At 34.2% G+C, this 18,396-nt stretch overlaps 1 protein-coding gene across 1 annotated transcript in view; it reads left to right on the forward strand.

Moving 5' to 3' along the window:
• FANK1 (fibronectin type III and ankyrin repeat domains 1) overlaps window positions 1-10,452 on the forward strand; it is a 39,830-nt gene extending 29,378 nt beyond the window's left edge. The window contains exons 8-11 of the mRNA XM_034436439.3: window positions 5,489-5,632; window positions 9,920-9,997; window positions 10,089-10,133; window positions 10,232-10,452. Coding sequence (XP_034292330.1) covers window positions 5,489-5,632; window positions 9,920-9,997; window positions 10,089-10,133; window positions 10,232-10,333 — 369 coding nt within the window. The 3' untranslated portion in view covers window positions 10,334-10,452. The remainder of the gene's footprint in view (window positions 1-5,488; window positions 5,633-9,919; window positions 9,998-10,088; window positions 10,134-10,231) is intronic.
• Window positions 10,453-18,396: the final 7,944 nt, after the last annotated feature.

Below are 18,396 nucleotides of genomic sequence, written 5' to 3' on the forward strand. Positions count from 1 at the left end.
CATCATCCTGCCAACAAAAGTGCATATATGGGTTTTCCAGTTGCAATGTATGGCTGTGAAAGTTGGACCATAAGAAAGGCTGAACACCAAAGAATTGAGGCCTTTGAACTATGGTGCTGGAGAAGACTCCTGTGAGTCCTTTGGACAGCAAGGCAATCAAACCAGTCAGTCCTAGAGGAGATCAACCCTGACTGCTCTTTAGAAGGCCAGATCCTGAAGATGAAACTCAAATACTTTGGCCATCTAATGAGAAGGAAGGACTCACTGGAGAAGAGCCTAATGCTGGGAAAGATTGAGGGCAAAAGAAGAAGGGGATGACAGAGAATGAGGTGGCTGGATGGAGTCACTGAAGCAGAAGGCCTGCAGGAACGTTGGCCATGGGGTCGCAATGGGTCGGACATGACTTCGCAAGTAACAACAACAACAAAGGCTGTAATCTTTTCTGAGGCTGACTTCAAAATAAGTCTCATTAAACTTAATTATGCTTCGTTTTTTTTTTAAAGACATGCTTAAGATTGTGATATACATCACAATAACTCCAAATGGATTAAGACCGTTATATTTCCTTTCCTATTACTTTGGGAAAACCTTCATTTGTGTGAAAGGCTAGTTAGATGGAAGAATTATTGTCCTGTTAGCAGTAGATCATTAGTATCAAAATGATCAGTGTTTATCTTCTAGCCTTTTTAAAGAATATCTTTGAGATCTTTGAGGTGTTATAGAGAGCCATTATATCACTAACTCATATAATTTTTCTGTCAGCAATTTTACAACCATCCTGGTATATATTTTTGAAAAAAAATAATTTCAGCATTAAGAATTTTAAAAATAGAATTAATATTACATTCTAAAAAATAAAACTAATACAAAAGAAAAAAGAAAATGCAGAAGAAATAGAAAAAAAATAAGAATATAGTAAAGAAAAAGAAAAATATGTATCAAGAAATGACTTCCCCCTTCATCACAAGTATAAACAATTTTAGTAACATATCACCTCATAAAATACAAATGATCTTCCCATATCCCATCTTTGTCTACAAACAAATCCTTAGGTCTGTCATTCAGTTCTCATTAACAACAACAAAAAAGAAATATTAAAGGGCGATAGCAACATATTGTTCTGTCCCCGTACCACGCACACACCTAACCAGCCAGCCGAGGGTTAAATAAACTCTTCAAACACTCAACGTCAGTGATAAGGAACTTGGCAATAACTCCGTGGCTGCCTGCCAAGAACTTTTACTCCGATAACACAGACAAAAATACACACAGTTTGAATAGTCCAGTTTGTAATTAAATCCACAGCAAATAGGCGTTGTGTCCAAAGGTGCAAAGCGACTCGCTAGAGATTAGCTTTGTCCGTCATAGAGTCCAAATGGCCACCACACTCCCTTTTATAGCCTGTGGGGTGTGGTCCAGTGACTCAGCTTAATCTCTGGCACACCTCCTTTTCTGCTGCGCACGCTTGTCTCTCCGACGCTGGCGTGGGTCCAACCACAATGTTTCTTCGTCACTATCCGACGGCTCGGAAACACCTGGCTCCTGGCCAATCTCTTCTCCTTCGGGAGACACCTGAGGCATTGCCAGAGAGGAGGGTCCTGGAGAGGGAGGCCTGGCTGTCTCCTCTCCTTCATGTTCGGAGCCTTCTTCCTCCGATAAGATAGGCTCAGAGGACGGAGCCACAACACTTATCTATTTTAACCTTGATTAAATATACCAAATATATATATATATATATATATATATATATATATATATATATATATATATATATATATATATATATATTACTTCTAATAATCTTAATCTTTAGTCCCTTCAAATAATGTTGTAAGACTTTATTTCTTTTAATTTTTTCTTTTTACTGTCTCACAAAATTTTTCAAAGCTTTAACATATCCCTTTTGTAAATACAGGAAAGTTATTCATGTAACTCTTGGTTTTTTCAAAATTTGTATATCCTTTTGATTATTAAAATGTAAGCTGGTTTCATTTCTATATCCAGTGTATCATTTCCCTCCATATCATTCTTGTAGCCTGTCTTTTTAAAATCCACTTACATATTAGTCTCCATCTTGTCCAGTGAAACTATTTCCTCTTCCATAAAACCTTTTAACATATAAAGGCAGACACTCTTAAATAAACTTCTTGGACTATTGCTTGGACTAATCCTTCAGTATGTCCAATATTAAAATATTTTGCTCCATTCTGTATTATGAAGTCAAATTTAAGTAATCTTTAATTCCTTCTGATTCTTTCTATTTTCTAATATTCAAACTTCCATTCTACCATTTTTTAAAGAGAAGTCAAAACAAAAGCATTTTCGCATAGGAAAGATTCTTATAATTAATATCAAAATCTTATTTCATACGCATCTAGACCCTTAATCTGTTTGTATCTTTCCAATATAAAGTTCTAATCACTCTTTTGCTGTTTATTCCAAAAGATAAATGTTTAAGTCCTTAAATCTGTATTTCAAACTTATTTTGCTAATGATTAAAAAAAGCATCCAATACTGTAAAACTTGCCAATCCAAAGGTTCCCAATATCTGAGAAACAGTTACAAGCAATTTTTAAAAGTGAATTGAAAAGGAAGCATGCAAATCCAGTATCCTTTTGAAGATAGCAATCATGGTTTGAGCAAAAATATGATTATTCTCTCAACTCCTAGAGTTGTAATCCTGCCGGAGGTTGCTATTATGGCTTCCTTGCTAGGAGCAACTCTATGGAATTGTATTTATGGACAATCTCAAATCCTTTCCTTGTCTAGAAAAGAAAGAGTCTACTCACCATCTCTTCATTCTGCTGCAGTTGTTGGCTCCACTTTTAGTGGAGCTATCTTTAGTTCACCATTTCTTCCCCTAAAGTCCCTTTCAGCATTAAGGATTAAGGAAATGAATCTGATATTTTATTTCTTCGCATGGGGTGGGAGTTCAGATTTAGTTTCAGAAGGGGAAATTCAGTTTTCTTATATCAATTTGGATACTTTCCCAAAGTGTGCAGAATTTTCAGCCTTAGAATCTTACTTTTTACACTAGCTGTTGATATTCAGTAGCATTTAAGGAAAGGCAGGTGCCATTCTTCCAACAAAATATCAGTGGTAACATTGTACTGCAGTTCTTGACTGCTCTGCGATTATTGCGGATGATTTTAGAACTAATTTGTTTACAGGTTATGTTTACATGTTTAGAACTATACTCCTTTTTTTCTGTTCTTTTTTCTAGCATTTCCACTATCCTACATGTATATAATGCTAGAAAATATAAATTGGAATTGTGTTTAGCATATGTGTTAAAATTTTGCAACATCTAATGTTAATACTTGTATTACAGAATCACATAATCCGCAGCAGGGGTGAAATTCAATTTTTTTTCCTATCGGTTCAGTGGGCATGGTGAATGTGGCAGGGGAATCCCCATTCTGTCCCCACTCCTGGGGAAAGGATATTGCAAAATCTCCATTCCCACCCCACTCTGGGGTCATGCAAAGGTGGTATTTGCCAGTTCTCTGAACTATTCAAAATTTCCGCTACCGGTTCTCCAGAACCTGCTGGATTTCACCCTGATCCGCAGTAATATAATAGCAGCACTTTGTAGAATGTAATTACACAGATTTCATCCATGCCACACATTCAAAGATTATAAGAAATCTTTTTTAATCTACTGTATTCTGTATAAATGAGTCCTCTATTTCATTATTCTTGTCTTTACAAAGTCTACATCTATGGGTAATCTGTTCATAATTAGCAAGTGCAATCAAGTTTTCAATCCATTGAATAAATGCAGCCATTCATTTATCTTTCCAATGTTGCAGTGTCGGTCTTTTAGCCGTAATAAGGATATAAAGAATCCATTTATGTTGTTCAGTTATCAATTCCATGTACTAAGTATATAGTTCAAAAGGACAGTATCCTCTGAAAATTTTAGCTTCTGTCACACAGTCATATTTATGTGATCTATTACTTTCTCCCAATTCTTGGTAAGTATAGGATATTGTAGAAACATATGTTTTAAAGAAACATTATCCTTATTACATCACCAACAAAATGCTGTTTTTGATAGTCCCTTTCTATACAAACATAATAGGGATCAATAAATTCTGAATATTATGTTGTATAACTTGCAATTTCAGATCCATTGTCACTCTTGCTATTGAATTTAAAATGATTTCCTGTTGTCTAAATGATATAGGAACCTCTAGTTCTTTTTTCGACTCATTTCTTAACATCTATATATTGTATTGATTTATTATAAAAACTAATACTTTTTTACTTTTAACGAATTTAAGAAGTTGTTCTAGCATCTCAGGCTTCCATCCAATTTTTCCATATCACCTTCCTCCTCCCAATTTCCCCATAAATTTGGCATGGAAAAAAGAGTTAAATCTTGTTTATTAGCCATATATGCTATAACTTTTTAAGTGTCCTAATTGTTTCCAGAGATTAATGAGGTTTAGTATATTTAGATACTAATATTGTCCATCCAACCAAAGGATATTGATATATACATACGCATATATAATTACATATACATATCATCCAAAGTTGCCCAAATTGGAAAATTAACACCAAATGTTCGCTTCAGTATTTAATACTTTACTCTAGGTTAGCATGATGATATAGCTCCAGGTTCAGAACACCAAATCCTCGTTAATTGATAATTGCATTTTCTGTAAAGATATTTCATATTGAAGAATATAATAAAAAGCTTCTACACAAATAATTTATTTTCTGACAATATTTTCTAGATTTATAAACTGGAATTCCTCTCAGAATATAAATTAATCCAGAAATAATACTCATTTTAAGAGCATTCATCCTTCTCCAAAGGATAAAATTTAATGACTTTAAATAATTATCAGTCTGAAGAAACCTCTTTATATAATTTATTCATATTACATGTCACTGAATTATGTCCTATATAATCTATGTTAAAGTTAAGTTAAAACTATTATACACATCATTTTTAAAACTATTACATACATCTTGTCCATTATTACTATTATTACTTTTATTAATCTGTTTTTATCAACAACATGGTTTTGTATCTAGAGATGACAGTAGTGATACCCCCGTTGTCCACACAAACAATAAGTGTTAAAGTTAAAGATATACTAAAGACAGTAAAGCTACTTGGTCAATTCTTGTTTTAAGTAACGAATGAACCGCATTCAGTTGATCCAAAATAGTAGGTCCTGCACTTGCAGGAAGAACACCAGGAAATAAAAAACTCTGAAAGACAGTAAAATGTAAAATGAGACTGTTCAACTGGCAGGAAAAAGAACTAATGATGCCAAGTGGCAGGAGAAAAATAAATAAATAGAAGAAATAGTTTCTGAGGCAGGAAAGGAGTTTGAACTAGTTTAATATAGGAAAGATTGTTAAAGACAAAAAGATCAAGACTGTGTAAAGCAAACTTTAAAAGGAAATACAAAATATAGGTGCTATTCAGAATAACATTGTGGTTCTGGCTTTTCTATATCTTCAACAGGTTGACCCTAGAGATTCTGTCTTGGAATGGACTCCACTATTGAGATTATGTGCATTATCAGGAAAAACAGATGTAGCCTTAATTTTAATAAATGCTGGAGCTGATGTGAACATAAAAGATAAGGATGGCAAGACATCTCTGATGGTATGCTGTACTGCTAAGTAACATGTTAGAATGTTTCTCAGTAAGGAGGATGAGAGAGTCTTGAATGGTTCCAAACAATTCTAGATCTCAAACTCTTCACTCTTCACTATTAAGTCTACCTTAATTCATAATTAATTCTAAGGTAAGTAAGGAAATATGAATCCTCCTCCTAATTCAAAATGATGCAGAAGGTCTTTGTTTTTTGTACTGTACATGTGCCAGGGCTGTCTTGATTATCACTTGTCTCCAAGAAAAGAATATTGGTTTATAAATACGGAAAGGACTTCTAGTCTAGGAAAACAGCAGAATGCTCCTTCCTCCTGTATCAACTTGAGCATACCCTTTTGTTATTGTTTTAGCTTTCATGGATATCTGATTGATAGAATCTAGAGAATTCTCAGTGATAGCACTTAAATTCTGCTGTGGGAGGTAGGCATCCCCTAATAACCTTTCACCATTTTGTGATGATGTTCTTACTTAGAATGACAATGTTGTTACGCTGTACGTGGTTGCTTTTAATTCTACTGAATGATGTGTGATAATAAAAATTTGTACATACATAACGATATATTGTGCAAGCTATTAGAACAAATATTCAAATCTCAGTCACAGTAATGTCTGTGAAATACCATAGCTTCCTGTTTGGCCAATATTTATTTGGGGAGTATACTACTGTCAAGAATAGGTGCTTGTGGATGGGTAGAGGGAGGAGTAAATTATGACATGTCCATCATGAAACACTATGGCATGTGCTTCCATCATTTGCTGTTACAAATATATCATTGCATAATATGTGTGATTATAACCCTACGTTTTGACATTATCATGGCTTGTTATGGTTATGCTTTCAAAGAATTCCAGAACTCCTAAGTTCATCAACTTGTGTTTGGGAAAAAAAACATTGATTCTTACTGGCAATCCAATGGACAAATTTTTAATCAAGCTCAGGAAAAATGCTTAAACATTATATTATTATATTTCTTACATTGTTATTCTGCTCTTTGCTGCTGTGAAAAAAGTAATTTTCAGTTATTACTTATTTTCCATAATAGGAGAGGGATTATTATTTATCTTAAAATATATGGGATCATTTGAGTGCCCCATAAATAAGATAATAAACTACAGAATATCAATTTGCATACTTAATCAGGCAATCAGCATGACTCTCTGTGGCTATGTGTGACATCATTACTAATTAGTTCTAAGTATCATTAGTAATTAGTGATAGGTATAACATTTTCAAAGAAAGTATTGTATATCTTTAACATTTCCAATGAATTACACTATGAGCATAATTACCTTTGATTTGTGCATAAATGTCAATTTATGTTCACTTGAAATTTGTTGTTTATTATGACTATTGCATCATTCTATACTTACATACCATTTGATTATATACAAAAAGGAGTAAATTTATTTCAAAGTAAAAGTAAAAACATTTATTTTATTTATTGAATTATATGACGGCACATAGCATAGATGTGAGCATAGATGATTCTGGATGGTTAAAAGCACAAACACATCCTTTTCCTTGCTAGGATAAAGCAAGGACCGCCACTCATCAAAACAAAACCTCAACAGGAGCAGAACAAACCTAACCTTCTGACCCAAATATCTGGGGAAATTTGCATGCTTGTTGTTTGGTCTATATTTGTATAAACATGGGTGGAAAGCCTGCCAGATATCATGTATTATTCCTATTTGTCTGTAGGAACATAATCTATGCTTGAAGAAGAACGTTATTTCTTACTATTACCAAGCTCAAGGCATTTTCAAAACATGACTTCATTTCCTCTTAGATTTCTTCTTCCAAGGCATTTTATATCGAAATATCATTTCTGATTTATTGCATGAAATAGAGTTGTCTGTGTAGGTTCAGATGTTTCTTTTAATGGGATGAGGCTTCTTATTCCTTCTTACTGGAAATTCATCTTTCTGAACCACTGCATTTGTAGATATAAGATGTAAGATCAAAAGGCACTCTGTCATGTTTTTACCCCAATCAACATAGTGAGCAAGTATTTTTCTGCACTTAAAAATAGGTGTTTGGGATGGTACTTTAATGATGTGGGGAAGAGGAAGCACATACAGTATAGTACTGCCAAATTCTGAATGCTGATTAATATCTAGTTCCCTCTTATAGAAGCCTATTTTACTACCTCTATAAAACTATCGACAGAATTCTTAGAAAGCAGTGGAATTCAGTATACTTACATAATATATTCTCAGTTGCTGGAGAATAGATGAGTTATAATGATCTTGCAAATTACATTTTTATTTATTTATTATTTATTTATTTTATTTTATTTCTATACCAACCTTCTCCTGCGGGACTCAGGGCGGTGTACAGCCGAGATAAAATATAGCATATAAATAATTTATAATTATTAATAATTAATAATAATAATAATTAATAATTTATCCCCTCACTTTTAGGGACATACATGTTTTCAACATATACTACAAAGAGAACATGTAAATGGAATCAGTGTATTTGGAAATATTCATATTGAATAAGAAAACACATTAATGATTTCTGTTCAGTTTTTTTTGTTGAGTACCGAAATTTGCCACAATGAAATCCTAAGATTTTCTTGCTACTGGGTCTGCTGGCTGACTCTATGACAATTTGCCACAGCCAACTCGCCACAGGACAACTCACTGCAGGACAAGAGTTATTAATATCAAAGAAATGGTGGAATAGAATCACTAAAGAAAGGATGTAACTGGGGTGGGGACAGAATGAAATGTGAATGGCAAAAATTAAAATATTTTTTTATTTTAAATAATTAAATAGAATTGTTAAGTTGTCCCATGGCGAGTTGGCAGTGGCGAGTTGGCCGTAGTAAATTGGCTGTGGTAAATTGTCTCATTCTGCTGCTGGCCTGCCTTTTATGCAGGAAATTGGCCATTCTTGCCTGTTTCTCTGTCTTTGGCAGAAATACAAAATTGAAAGGAAATAGAACAAGCAGCAGTCAGGAATATGATACTGTGCTTATGCCCAAGAAAAGGAAGAAATCTTGTTGATTTTTCTAGAATAACATTTTAATATTAGGTAATGCCTATATTATCTCAGTTGCCCTTATATAACAGCACTTATTGACAGAATGCAAACACTGATTTTCACTGAAGAGAAAGAGAGTTGTGTATTTGTTCTCTGGAGAATTCTATTTCTTTCTAATCTTTTCTGTGAGGGAAACTTTATGCAGTGAGGGAAACTTTATGCAGAGAAACAACTGTGGGATATAAACCAACAAAAAAGAAATGGCAATTGATGAGCAGTTCATGAAGAAGAATATTCCATTTCGAATTAAAATACTCTTCTTGTATGTACTGTTTGACTATAAATGAAACAGTTAAATAAAGCCTCACTAAAAAGTCAAGTCCAATGTAATAATCTCAATTTCTAGTGACATTAGGTACATTCCTGCATATTTAAGTATTTCAACAACGTTTAGAACCGCTTTATAAAGTCTTAGTAAGACCACACTGGAATACTGCATCCAGTTTTGGTCACCACATTAGAAAAAAGATGTTGAGACTTTGGAAAAAGTGCAAAGAAGAGCAACTAAGATGATCAAGGGCCTGGAGACAAAAACATGAAGAACGGTTGCAAGAATTGGGTATGGGCAGTCTAGAGAAAAGAAGGACAAAGGGGTGACATTATAGCAGTATTCCAATATTTGAGGAGCTGCCACAAAGAAGAGGGGGTCAACTTATTTTTCCAAAGCACCAAAAGGCAAGACAAAAAACTGGATGGAAACTAATCAAGGAAACAACCTGGAATTAAGAGAAACTCCCTAACAGTGAAGACAATTAACCAGTGGAACACCTTGCCTTCAGAGGTTATAGATAATTCATCACTGGAGGATTTTAAGAAAAGACTGACAGCCACCTATCTGAAATACTAGGGTCTCCTGCTTGATAAGGGGGTTGGACTAGAAGACATCCAAGGTCCTTTCCAGCTCTATTTTGATTGAAAGATAATAATATAGAGGTTTCTCAGTAGTTTCTTCGAGTGCTTTTCAGATCACAAATTTGCTACATGAGAAATTGAAGGAATCCCTCATTGAATCCCTCATTCGATGAACATATTTATTTTCAACACATTAGCACCTTTGCATATTTTCATTGGAAAAGGCAAACAGCATATGAGATTCAGAGAGTGCTTATATACAAGTGGCATTTAGTATATATTTTGTTTTGTACAAAAATCCCCCCAAAGTTCCCCAGTTACTATAAAACATGCAATACTAAATGATGTGTATTTCTTTCCTTGTCTTATAGGTGGCAGCTTTAAATAATCATGAAGATTTGGTTGCATTATTATTAGAGAAGGGAGCAGATCCTGATATTAAAAATGAGGTATTATATTTCTCTCTCTGCATACAATACCTACCTACATAGTACTTAGAGTAAATTGAATGTGTCATTTGTTTGATGTGTTATTTTTCAGTTTGGTAAAGGCGCTCTGGACATGGCCAAAGGCTTGAACAGACAGGTAGGAATCTATCTTTTTTGAATTAATCATTTCTAGTTTTTTAAAGATTCTTTATCCTCTGGTGATTAACATGCTATTTTTTTCTATTTTTTTTTAAGAGTGTGGTTTCAATAATAGAAGAAAAGAAAAAGCAATTAAGCAATATAGCTGTTGATATTGCATCTACCCCCTCACAGTTATTTGAAGAAAATGCATCTTAATCTTTTTTTCCCAGAAAAGACTATGAGACTATGAAGATTGATTTCTGCTTGTTTTCTTTTTTCCTGTAAGTTTTTTTTTATCATTCTTGGACACTTTGATTAAAATGTTTCCTTCTTGAGGATTTTCTCTGGCATTTTACATTTATCTGAATTTTAAAACCGTCTTTCTTTAATGATGTTTTTATAGTAATATTATGTTCTTCTATCTTTTGGAGATTGATTTTAAAATGCAAATGCTTGTTATAATTAGCACACCTCAATATGGAGTTTGTCACATGATATGCCCCACTTGAATTTTTCATTAGCTGGATAGGAACTATGGAATCTGGGCACTAACTCTTTTCTCAACCATGATCCTGATTAATGTCAATGAAAACAGTTTCTGCTTGGAAATAGTAGATGCCATTAAAAGAATATGTCTAGGACATAGCAAAATAAATAAATAAATATTAAATTAAATCACCCTGCTCCCACTCCTCTCATATGCTTATTCCCCCCCCCCCTTCCTCCAGTTACCTGGATCCTCTGTTTTTTCAAGAATCAAGCAGCCAAGGGCAAACTGTAACAATCAGTTTATCAAAGCAACCAATGGCAGGGAGTTGCAGTGCTGGGTTTTAGTGTAACAGATTTTCTGCAATGGAACACACTGAGAATAACAATTGACAAAGTAGGAAATAGCTCATGGTCAGGATCTTGAACACAATCCTAAAGACTGCTCATATAATTCTGAGTACTTAAGGCTAGTGCAGCTTTACATCAGCCAGGAGTTTACTAGTTGTAACTTGGCCATATATAGAGAGGCAGTTGAAGCAGAAATCAGTCCCCATAATAAACATGCCATCCTAACAGACACTTAAGACTGAGACAATACTACTGACTATAGTGGGATTAATCTCTGAGTAAACATTCACTGGAGTGCTCTGTTAAAGCATTAGACTGTTCAGACCTTTCTCTGAATATATTTCATTGAATTTAAATGGAAATTCTGGTTACATGTTTGGAATTGTATTCTAAAATGTGATTTGCAATTGTAAATCATTAATTAAATCAATTAATTTTTTTTAATTGAAAAAATGAATTTGTTCTTACATGGCCAAATTGAATTTGTATCTTTATATAGAGTGTTCTCCAAAGACTATATTCCTGTTTAAAGGTGAGAATGAATGTAACCAGCAACTGTACATTTCTAATATTTCTGTTAAAGCCTGACATCCACAAGCCATTTGAAATCTACTAAGATTTCCATTTGGATTCAATAATTATTTTGATCTAATGAACTAGGAATGGGTTCATAACCAGTTTTCTTCCTGTATTCTAATGTCAATGGAAAAAAATGCTGCCATTTTTTTTACAAACATTTGAGTCTAAAACCTACTCATAAAATTTGGCTGGGCATATTTTTTACCTATATTTTGTTTTGCTTTATGAAATGTAATGCACAATGCAATTTAAGGTATAGTCTTATGGGCTTAGAGATATTACTCTATGATTATAGAATAGCATAAATTTCATTCTCTGGGGCAGAGAGGAAGGACCAACCGTGGAGGAGATTCAACCTCGAAACTGCCATATACAGCTCATAAGAATTTATTTAAAACCTCAATTCTCCAATTTTGGATCTCTGATGTCAAAGAAAAAAAATAGAGATAGCTAAGTGGACCATCAGTATACTAGGAGAGTCTGTGCTATATTCCAGACAGGGAAAGAGGAATTTTCTAATCTCTAGAGCAGGGATGTCGAATCAAGGCCCAGGGCCTGGATCTGGCCAGTGGGGTGCTTAGAACTGGCCGGTAGGGCCACCCTGGAAACAGTGAAGGACTGGCCAGCAGTGCCTCTGCCAGTGAAAATGGAGCTTAGGAGGGCTGCAGGTGGAGGCCATCGCAGCCGAAAACGGAACATGGGAGCCCATTTTAGCTGGCAGAGCACTCGGGTCATCACAGGTGCCCCTGTCATGAGTGATGTCGAGTTGGCCACCCTGGCCACGTCCACCCAGCCCTCCAAGGTCCTGATGTGGCCCTCAATGAAATTGAGTTTGACACCCCTGCTCAAGAGCTAGAAAAAAAATGACCTGTCGGAAAGAAAAAAAATACTCCTGCTCCTTCTTTTCTTATCTGCTGACAGATTCCAGAAAAGAATTTGGATCTCTTAGAGATTCTAATGTAGAACTATTTACACCAATCTTCAGGATTGCTCTTTCTAACCAGAAGGACATAATAACATAAGAGCATAATAACATAAGTTCCTCAATACATTTTTGCAGTAAAGAATCCACCCCTTGTTCTCTTTGTGCCTCTACAAAGGCATAGAGATAAATATAGGAAGATATAAAATGGAAATGAAACAGTAGGAAAAACAATTGGCCCATTCTCATTTATCTCCCAATTCAATTTGTTGCCTCAAACTGCATTTGCTAAAACAAATTAACATTACTATTACAGCCAAGCTTCATTCAACTGAATATCTCTTATACTTTAGAGCTCAGTATTTATTCTTAAAAGATAACCCAACATTGTTACAACATAAGCACACCATTTATTAAATTCAGATTCTGCCATAGTAATTGGATATGAATTTACCTCAACTGTTGTTCTTTAACATAAGCATCATGAAAGAATCCTTCAAAGTATCTTATTATGGAAGGATCAGTGATGCAAGATAGGTCAGATTATAGAACACCAAGCACATAAATAGGAAATAGTTTAAAACCCAATTTTTTTCTAATCTTGTAAAGATCTACTGTAGCTTTTCTGGGCAGGTCAAGGTTCACAATTACAATTTAAAACATGTGTGATGTAATAGAACTAGTGTGGCTGTTTTTAGAAATATTGTTATGATTTTGAATTTCTTATAATACCTGAACAAGTATCACTTGGCAGAGACTTTTGTAGACACAAATGTGTAGAGGTGACTAGTGAGTAACATAAAGCAAACACTAGACTCTCCAAGGGTGTAGAGAACCTGGGGAGATTTATTCTGCCCTGTCCCTTGAGCATTTAGGGATAGAAAAATCAAAACAGATTTAAACTAAGAATTCAAAGTAATCAAGCAGGTGCTTGCCTCTAGATTTCTCTTTGTTGACCTCTGCTGTTTTTTCTTCTCTTCAAAACTCTGAAACAAAACTGACTTCTAGTAGGCTCAGTTAGGCTGCTTGAAGGTTTTTTGGAGTCTTCTCTACATGAGCTTTGCGTCAGGGGCAGTCTCAGCCAAATTGTTATCTGTGAATTGTGCAGTATTGTCTGGATAAGTCTCCAACAGTTGAGTCCAGCCTTCCAGGGACATTACTTCTATCCTTCCAAGAAGGGTGCTTTCACACTTATTAATACACTTCGTATAACTCTCTGCAGCATTATAAATGACATCCACCATATGGAGATTTTTAGAAACATGGTGGTGGCGGTATAAAACAAGTTCACAACAACTCTGCGCAGGATGTTGGGTTGAATCCAAAATGATGTTGGATTTCATTTTGATTGCAAAGCAATAAGAGGAAATAAATTTAGAGTGGTTATCTAGCTGGTCTGAATTATTTTCATGTACAGAGGTGAGAGAACTTGAGATCCTTCTCAGGCTTTCTGAGGTCAAAGCATCCCTGTAGACGTAGATAGGTACAGGATATAGCCAATAAGCAGCAGAGGAAATCCAGGGATGGATTTTTCTCCTTCTGCTATGTAATCCTGTTTTCTGCTTCAGAGAAATGAATATGTCTGATAAATCCATTTGTCCTGATGACTTTAATCATTATTTCAATCACAGTAGCAAGATTTGCTATGACTGAGAAATGTATTGTTCTCTCAGTCAAGATCTTAGCAGCAGAAACAAATTTAAATACAATATAAATTATAATATATGAATAGCATAAGCAATATCAGTATCTTAATAAACATTTGTCTTCCTTCAGGCTGATAACGCTGTAATTACATTTTAATTTTACTCCAAATGTGTCCATTAAGATCTTCATATTGAATAAAAGTTAACTTAGTGTCTTACCTGTTAGCAGAAACCTATTGTTTCTCATCTTCCTGCAGTTGAAATGTGATTATTGTCATATACTTTTTCAGAATGATAAAAGGATAGTTTTTTTAAAAAAATTTGATTTATATGCCGCCCTTCTCCGGAGACTCAGGGCGGCTTACAATGCATTAAGCAATAGTAGTTGATTTCTAAGCTTCCTTTCAATCTTTGTTGTGAACACAGCAATCAGCACTGAGAATTTGTTTAGTATATAAAACAAATGTATCTTTAGCTTCTAATGAAATAGTTGTTTTAGGCTTATTTTCCATCCTATTTCTGTAGCTGTATACTGTATATGGCATAATTTTCAAGAAGACTTAATGTTTTATTCTGAAGACATACTGTGATCTAGAACCTCTATGCACTCTGAGTTGCATAGAATTTTGATCCAACAAATATTATCTTATTTATCAAGTGAACAATATAAGAAATGCTCAGTCTTCTCTGCCAAAGAAGAAATTGATAAATTTAGCTGCCTAACTACTTTTTTCCTAACATTCTGCAATATGCATTAAAAATTACTGACTTTAAAGATATTTATTCCTCAATAAGTCTATATACGATTGAATTCTTAAATGTAAAACAAAAATCTTTATTCTTAGTTAAATATGTTGATTTGTAAAGTGTGCCCTATTTGAACTACAGAGTAAATAAACATTTATTTCCTCAATAAATCTCAATTTGAAAAATCATTTAATAAAATAAAAAAAATAACGGATAACTAAATGTGTATTTACAATTTATTTGATATAAAATACTTAAAAGAATATATAATGTCGTAATATTGAAACATATTGACATACTGTAATAATCTGTATAAAGTCTGGACAGGAAGAAGACAAACTGTAATATAATGTTGTATATCAAATAAAGCAAATATAATTGTAACCATTGTAGAGATGTATTTCATAAAAATGAATGCATTGGATTCTAATGTACATTCATAGTGTATAGAATGATTTTGTTAAAATAACCCTACACACATTAAATGGAATAATTAATTTCATTTAATGTGAAAATGTTTCAAGGATCACAATATCAACTGTTCAAATTATACATCAGTTGCTATTCCTCTAGTAAAGAATTAATTTTGTTAGGATCTTTTGTTCCAAAGGATGAGTCCTAACGGCAACTCACATTGCATCTCATGCAGTCCATTTCTTGCTGTCAAACATGTCTGAACAATAAATATTCAGCATAAAAATATTTCTTTTGGGATAGGCCCAACTCCTAAAATTGCTGCATGTGCTTTCAAATCTCCTGTCTTTTCTTGTTGCATTACCTTTAATTTCAATTTTTTTAAAATTTACTGATAGTTCATTTGCTAGAAAGCCAGCAAGTTAAATGCAATTAATATATAATCACAGATTGATTATCTGTTTAGATCTAAGTTTGAAGATACTGCTTCCTTCTAAGTTTACACTTGCAGGTGCCAATGCTTTGGCAGAGTAGAAAATAAATCTATCCTTTTAGATGTCTGAAGAATGGTCGTTATCTCTCGTCAGTCTTTGTCAGATCTTTTAACTGTTATATATTGGGCTTGTTCCACATCTTTGTAATTCTCTTTTGAAGTCATTCCAATTTGCTGTTGTCCTTTTTTGGAACTGTGGTATCCAGAACTGGATACATTCTGTGTCTATTTTTTTTTCTTTTTACATTAATTGTAGTTCCAAAAGTAGTTCATAAACATTTGTTATGAACCAGTTAAGAGCATTATTCTATCAGTTCTCAATTATTAATGGGGATGTAAAATTATTTGTATCTAAAGTAGAAAATGTGGTTCAGGTAGACCAGGGGTGTCAAACACGCACCCCCAGGCCAGATGCATCACACGCTGGCCCCGCCCACCCCTGGTGTAGCGAAGGGGGGGAAAGTCATGATACGTCAGGTGATGACAATGTGACAATGCGAGTTTGACATCCCTGAGGTAGAGTTTGAGGGTGCTTGTTGCACCTGCCAACACCTTAAAGATGTCCCGGCTTTTTTTGGACTCACACAATAGCTGTGCGGTCCCAGGAAAATGTTTGCACTACTAAGGAGGTAATGACAGAGACCTAAAAAAATCAGCAGTGCTCATCCAAATGAACAACTTGTTCCTTGCTTCTTAGAGTCTACTTTCCTACTGACCTGCTTTTTGGTCAGTCCATCTTTGACTGTTGTATCTTTAAAACACACCTCTGTTCAGGACTAGATGAATTGATTTAAGAATCTGAGAGGCAGATAGAGGGTGCAGGCAGGGATTCTTACTGGATCTGCTTCAGTCAGAGTGAAGTGGGAATATTGGCTACAACAGTGTTGGAATCAATCCCACCACGTTTATTATTCCTAGATATCCCTAGTTCTTTTTCTTCCTCTTGATCAGAAAACAAGAACAGCAGGACCATGACCATACCAAAAAATCTTTTGAAAACATGAGGGCTGGAGAACTGCCTCTTTCTAAAGCCATAACCTCCAGGTATGGAGATTAGCATATCCAAACCACCCACCCCCTTTTTCCCCCCAAAGCACAGCTTCCAATGGCATGAGATTTGCTCTCAAGCTGGAAAAAAAATAAAATGGCTTAGTATCCTACATATCCTAAGATGCCCCAATGCAGACCAACAAAGCCATGATGGATGGCTCTGCTGCCATCCATTGAAAACATTACAGATTGGGCTAGGCACCTGCTTTGGTCAAGATGAGGCCTACAAATATCCTGTTGAGAAACTAAGGACGAAGACCTTGTTTCAGGAAATAGTAATGTTACAACTCCAGCTGTAAAGTTAAAATGATTGATATGCTTTGTTGTAATTAAGAAAAAGATGCTCTTAAATTTACTGATACTTTTATTGACTCCTTTTGTGATAAGGAATAATGGACTTAGTAACAGACACATAGAACTGTGTTTCTTCTCACTTATATAATGCTAGACAAGATCAAATTGGCTGGATCATCTGCTGATTTTGGTTGTGATGTGCATTTGACCCCTGCCTAACTTACATTATGCACATTGCACATGCGAGGTCCAATATTAACTGTTACCTACACAGAGTTACCTTATTTCTCATGCAGTAGTACACAACCACAGGTCTACAATGCCTGTTAGATTGGGGCACTAAGAATGCATAGGGTCTTATAACTGAAGGTTATATCTTCTAAATAGTTTTGTTTCCACTTTTTTTATAAATAGAGAGGAAAAAATGATGGGGAATTAATATAGTACCAAAGAAAAAATAAACCTTACATAATTCAATATTTTTATAGGCAGTCTCTTCCTGGGATTCTTGCTAGATGAAATAAATGTCATCTTTTTAATAAGCAATTACAAATTTATTTTGAGTGACAGTCAAATAGAATTAATTTTCATGGAGAACAGAGGGTCATCGCTCTTGGAAAACCTACAACTATTCAAGAGGCAGGAAATATAAAGAATCCTAATAGCACTTGCCAAATCTCATTTTAAAAAACTGAGTTCTAGAATCATTAATAACTCTTCCTACTTAGCATAAATATTACATTAATATTTTCCAAATGCCTTATAAATTAAAATATCAATTATTACATTGTAACATATGCAAGATTTATAAAGCAAATTGTTTTCTAGATAATTCCATTTTGCTATATTTTGAGATATGGATATTTTTACCAGGTTTCTTCATAGGCATCACTGCTCTTGTTGCCTAGATACAGAGCATAATAATTGGAAAAGTTAAATTATGCACCAAAAAAGAAATAAAGATCATTTGGTGCTGGTTCTCTCTATTAGGAAGCAAAGATTAGTGACTTTGGAAAATAGCATGTTGCATATACAGCTGGAATGACCGAAAGGTCTGGGAACTGGAAGCAGTTTTATGTATTAACAGATGATAATATTGGTCAATTTATAATAAGAGGAAAGATGTAAAATATAGTGATTCAATTGGTTAAGTATTTTTAAGAGAGAGGAAAAAATAAATGTAGCTTTGTCAATAAAAAATGCAGTTATTTTTTATAAATTTGCTAAACCAAGGACAAATACATTTATCTTATGCTTCCCAGCTGCTGTTAGGACTGCTGTAAAATAATTTTAATGA

This window comes from Pantherophis guttatus, chromosome 6 (assembly GCF_059756535.1).
Source record: "Pantherophis guttatus breed Tessera chromosome 6, ASM5975653v1, whole genome shotgun sequence".
In the NCBI taxonomy this organism is placed as follows: Eukaryota; Metazoa; Chordata; class Lepidosauria; order Squamata; family Colubridae; genus Pantherophis; species Pantherophis guttatus.